This window comes from Lathyrus oleraceus, chromosome 5, assembly GCF_024323335.1.
Source record: "Lathyrus oleraceus cultivar Zhongwan6 chromosome 5, CAAS_Psat_ZW6_1.0, whole genome shotgun sequence".
In the NCBI taxonomy this organism is placed as follows: Eukaryota; Viridiplantae; Streptophyta; class Magnoliopsida; order Fabales; family Fabaceae; genus Lathyrus; species Lathyrus oleraceus.
This window is the reverse complement of record NC_066583.1, coordinates 87,042,813-87,048,558: the sequence shown is the minus strand read 5'-3', so window position 1 is coordinate 87,048,558 and position 5,746 is coordinate 87,042,813. Positions and strand designations below refer to the sequence as shown.

Below are 5,746 nucleotides of genomic sequence, written 5' to 3'. Positions count from 1 at the left end.
TATAGAAAGATTCTTCACTACAACATAGTTCACGGAAAAAAGAGCTGAAATTACACATTTCGAATAACAAGAGATTGAATCTCTTTACAACGCTTGTGAGAGATTTAAATTATTGATACGCAAATGTAATAATCGTAATATGAGTAATATGGAACAAATGAAGAATTTTGTGAAGGGTCTCCAAGCACAAGTTGAATGTTGTTAGATGCATCAGCAGGAGGTACAATAAGAACATTAACTGAACCGCTTGTAAAAGAGTTGATAGAGAATATGAGTCTAAATGAGTACAACTTTGCAAATACCAGAGGGTTGGACAAATTAGAAACCAAGAATAAATCTCATAGTGAATTGACATTAGGAGGATACGAGGAACTTCTCACCAGGATGGAAGTCTTAAATCAAAAGTTGGATTAGAAAGCATAATGCAAGAATCTTCAAACGAGATAGTATTTTTATTATGTACTAATTGTGGTAAAGGGCATTTTGCAGGTGATTGTGCTGAAGAACTACTTGGGGAGAAGTACAAGTTGTAACTATGAATTCCAAGCTAAGAACAACTCAAGCAAATACCGAATTCAAGATCTTATCGTTGGAAGAGACATTGACTCAATTTACATTGACAACACAAAGCAAATTCTTGGATGTTGATAGGTTAAAGAAATCATTGAAAGAAAAGTATGAGGAGTCAATGAAAAGAATAGAAGGGAAAATATTTGACTTATCCCAACGGATTTTATTAGTGACATAGGAAATGGGAAATTGTGACACGATAGAATTAAGGAACCGCATAATTCCCTCCGCTCCCAGCAAACATAAATAAATAGTAGAAAAGAATAATGAGCAAGTTGAGGAACCAAAATCCTCACCAATAGAAGATGAGGTCTATAATGAGACTCTTGAGAAAGGGGAAACACTTGATAAATTCATTGATAAAGATTCACCTTTTCGGAGAACAAAAAGCCAAATTCTCAATTAACCAAACCCTCATTTACCGGATTACATCAAACCACTGTATCCTTTAAATAAGAAGAAGCCAAAAAAAGAAATGGAGGTAGGATAGTTAAAAAAATTTATGGAGATGCTCATAGCTTTACAAGTCAATATTCCATTTTGTGATGCCTTGGAGCAAATGTTGGTGTACGCTAAATTCATGAAAGAACTTTTGAACAGTAAATGCAAATTGAAAGATGATGAAAATGCAGCACTGGCAGAGGAATGTAATGTTATCATTCAACACAAACTGCCACCTAAACTAACGGATCCAGGTAGGTTCACGATTCCTTTCTCTATAGGTTCATTAAAATTTGGCCAGACACTTTATGATTTAGGGACTAGCATAAATTTGATGTTGTTGTCTATGATGACAAAATTAAATTGTGGAAAGACAAAGCCTACAAAAATGACTTTAATCCTGGCTGATCGATCTGTCACTTATCCGTACGGAGTTCTGGAGGATGTATTAATAAAGGCTCATGATTTCTTGTTTCCCATTGATTTTGTCATTCTGGATATGACGGAAGACGCCGAAACACCATTATTTTTGGGGAGACCTTTCCTTGCCACGCAAAGAGCTTTGATTGATGTGGAAATAGGAGAATTAATTCTCAGGTTTAATAAAGAACATGTAATATTCAACATATTTGAAGCCATGAAACATGCCCATGAAGATTACAGTGTTACCAAATTTATTTGATTGATGAATTAATAGAAAATGTTTTGAAGGAAGAAAATCTTTCATCTCCAATAGAATTTTTTTGGGTACAATCTATAAGGGAAATAGGCAAAAAGGATGATGATTTTGAGGTGAATGAGTTGGTTTTACAATTGCAAGCAACTCAATTGGATCATGCTTATCAAAAATTTAAAGAGTTGGGAGGAAGTGGTGAGAAGAAACCGACGGAACCCAAACTAAAAGAACTCTCCGAGCATCTGAAATATGTTTTTCTAAGATAAGGAAATAGACACCCCCATTATTAGTAGTATTATGCAAAAAATTGAAGAGGAAAAGTTGATATTAGTACTAAAAGAAAACAAAGAAGCATTGGGGTGAAATGTAGGAGATTTGAAAGGGATTAGTCCAGCATACTGCATGTATAAAATAAAACTTCAAGAAGAATTTAAACCGGTTGTTCAACCTCAACTACGTTTAAATCCAACCATGAAAGAAGTGGTAAGGAAATAAGTCCTTAAGTTACTTGAATCAGGTATAATTTATCCTATTTCCGATAGTTTGTGGGTAAGTCCAGTGCATGTAATTCCAAAAAAAAAGGACCACCATTGTTATTCGTAATGAAAAAATAAATTAATCCTAACTCGTACTATTACAGGATGGAGGATGTGTATTGACTATCACAAGTTAAATCTAGCTACACAAAAGGATCATTTTCCACTGCCATTTATCGATCAAATGCTCGAGAGATTATACGGACAAGCTTACTATTATTTTCTGGATGGATATTTGGGGTATAATTAAATTGGTGTAGATCCCACTGATCAAGAAAAAACCACATTCACATGTCCATTCATAGTTTTTGCGTATATGAGGATGTCTTTCGGACTATGTAACGCGCCATGAACGTTTCAAAGGTGCATTCTTTCTATTTTTCTGACATGGTTTAAAACTCAATAGAGGTACTTATGGATGATTTTTCTGTTTTTGGTAAATCTTTTGATTGCTGTCTTGATTGATTGAATGATGTCTTTAAGAGATGATCTGAGACAAACTTGGTTTTGAATTGGCAAAAATGTCATTTTATGGTAACTGAAGGCATTGTGCTCGGACATTAAACTTTTGCTAAAAGCATTGAGGTCGAAGAAGCAAAGATTGAGGTGATAGAAAAACTTCCACTCCCAGTAAATGTTAAAGGATTGAGAAGTTTTCCAGGTTATGCATGTTTTTATAGGGGGTTCATTATAGACTTTTATAAAATTTCAAAACCCTTGTGTAACCTGTTGATCAAAGAAAATGAATTCAACTTTGATAAATATTGCCTAAACTCTTTTTCTGTCACTAAATGGGTGAAAGCCATTTCTTGTAATGCTAATGATGCTCGGACTGTTACTATTTTTTTGAAAAATAATATTTTTGCCAGGTTCGGTGTACCCAGGGTGCTAATTAGTGATTGAGGGGACACATTTTTGCAATAGGTATTTGGAAAGGCTGTTGGAGAAATCTAATGTCAAACATAAGGTGTCAACACCATATCATCCATAGATATGCGGTCAAATGGAAGTATCAAACAGAAAACTAAATCAAATATTGGAGAAAACTATGGCCTCATCGCGAAAGGATTGGTCAATAAAATTGGATGACGCCTTATGGGCATACATAACAGCTTTCAAAATGCATTTGGTTTTTCCCTGTATCAACTGGTGTATGGGAAAGCATGTCATTTCATGTCGAATTGGAGCATAAAGCATATTGGGCAGTAAAGTTCCTAAATTTTGATGAAAGGTTGGCTGGTCGGAAGAGGTTATTGAAATTGGATGAATTGGAAGAAATATGATTGTCCGCATATGAAAATGTGTTGATTTATAAGGAAAAAGGCACAAAGATATCATGACAATAAACTCGTATAGAGGAATATCCAAGTAGGCCAGCAAGTATTACTGTTTAATTCAAGGTTGAGATTATTTCTAGGAAAGCGGAAGTCCAAATGGTCAGGACCATTTGTGGTTACCGAGGTTTATCAAAGTGGGGCTATTGAAATTCAAGATCCTGGTGACATGAGAAAATTTAAAGTGAACGGACAACGGCTTAAGCATTATTATGGAGGAGAGATTTCAAGTGAAAAAGCTTCCTTAATATTGTCAGACCTCTGATTGTTATTGTTAAGCTAATGACGGAAAATAAGCACTGGATGAGAGGCAGCCCATCATTTTTAATCAGTTTTTGTTTTGAAGAATTGACTTTATTTTTATTCAAGACCATCCTCAATAGGAAATTGCTACACAAGTGTAACCCTGACATGAAGATCTATGTTGTTTTTAATAAACAAGTTTGTAGCTGTTTTGTTTTTTCAGATTTGTAAGTTTAGAATTTTATCATTGAACATATGATCCAAAAGAAACTTGATCATCACAATAACAACTAGCAACTTGAAGGCGAAGGATGAGAAAAGAATCAACAGACTTGTACTTAACCTATAGATACCTCATCTAGTAAGGTTTTAGTCAAGTAATTTCCATTGTTCACTTTCCTTTCTTTATGAGTGTAGCCATGCATTATTATTTTATCTAGTTTGATCTATTTCCGATTAAGTTATGTGGTTTGACCGACACACACTGAGATGTTTTTTTGTTTATAACTTTGAGCCTTTTTAAACCACCATGTAGTAATAGGTATATTCATTGCTAACCACTTTGAGCCTTAGCCTCTCTTTTGGTGACGTAGCCTAAAATTCTTAGCTATATGACTTGAAAGATCTTTTCTTTCCACCCTCTCTTTTAAGTTTGGTAGAAGTATGGTTCCTAAAGTGTATGAAAAAGAATAAGTTTCGGGTTACTCTTGGAAGTGAGCAAAGTTTAAAGTTTGGGGTTGGGGTACTAGAGAATATGGTCCAAAATTTCAAAAAAAAAAATTGTGAAAAAAGACACGTCTTTACAAAAAATTAAAAAAGAAAAGAATGATATTACAAGAAGGATCAAAACTCTTTATTACTGTCATAAAAGAACAAAAAGGTATGATGATAGAAGGAGAACTAGGCACTTAACTTCAAATGTTTAAATCTACTTTCCTAAATATATCCTACCTAAACATAAGCCAAATTACAACCTGAAAAGACCTCTAATGTGTGTGTTGTGATTTCCATGATGAACTATATTAGAACATGATCAAGCTAAGTATAATTAATTTTTCATGTTAATTGAGAGATCACCATATCCATTGAGAGAGTTATAGTAAGTTGAGAGACATGTTGAGTACTCATTAATGTTAGGGACGTTTTCCGAATTCGTCGGATAAAAGTTGTAAGCTAGAATAATGGTCAGGTAAAAGAAATATTTAAATTGGTGATGTTCGATTGTTATTGTGCGACTTGTTTTCCGTTTAAATATGCAGTGCAGGCGAGTTACTTAAGGACAAACAATGATTCAAGTTTGGGGTTATGATGACAGTCCGTCATTGCATATATTTAGTCGAAGAATCAGAGTAAAACAAGTGAAAGTTGAGCTAAAATGAAGAAGAATGACCAAAGAATGAGGAAAAATAGCTAAGTATGAAAATTGTGGACTTATAAAAATTTGAGTGAAAAAGGAGCAAAAAAGGATGCAACTTCGGAAATAATCACATGCACCATTGTGCAGTATCGCATGCACGATAGGGTCATTAAAGCTGCATCGCACGCGCGATACAAGGTATCACGCGTGTGATATGTACTTTTTCTGGGCTTTTCTGACACGTTCTGGTCCATTATGACAACTATAAAATGGGGTTTTCTACACTTACATAAGGGTTACAAAATTGGGAGATTAAGGCACGATTTTGAGAGAACAAGTGGTGATTTTTAGAGCATTTGAAGCCATTAGAGACCATTACTTCAAGGGAGTTCACATGTTATTTTCATCTATGAATTGTGGTATTGTTAATTACGTTATGCGTAGCTATGCTCTTCTAGGTTAGGTTGTGTTATGATGAACCTATTTTTATATTGTTGGATTTTATGTTGATTTGACTATTGTATGAACCTTTTGATCTATAATTCCAGTCAATTGCTTATTGTTCTTAATGCTTTTTATGTGAGATACT

General features: G+C 34.2%; 1 protein-coding gene across 1 annotated transcript; it reads left to right on the top strand.

The window, feature by feature from the left end:
• Positions 1-1,072: 1,072 nt before the first annotated feature.
• LOC127078884 (uncharacterized) lies at positions 1,073-1,693 on the top strand. The gene has a single exon (XM_051019298.1). It carries the CDS (start codon positions 1,073-1,075, stop codon positions 1,691-1,693), a length of 621 nt encoding a protein of 206 aa, XP_050875255.1.
• The last annotated feature ends 4,053 nt before the right edge of the window (positions 1,694-5,746 follow it).

Coding starts and splice junctions, on each gene's coding strand:
- LOC127078884 (XM_051019298.1), top strand. CDS start 1,073: ATGGAGATGCTCATAGCTTTACAAGTCAATATTCCATTTTGTGATGCC.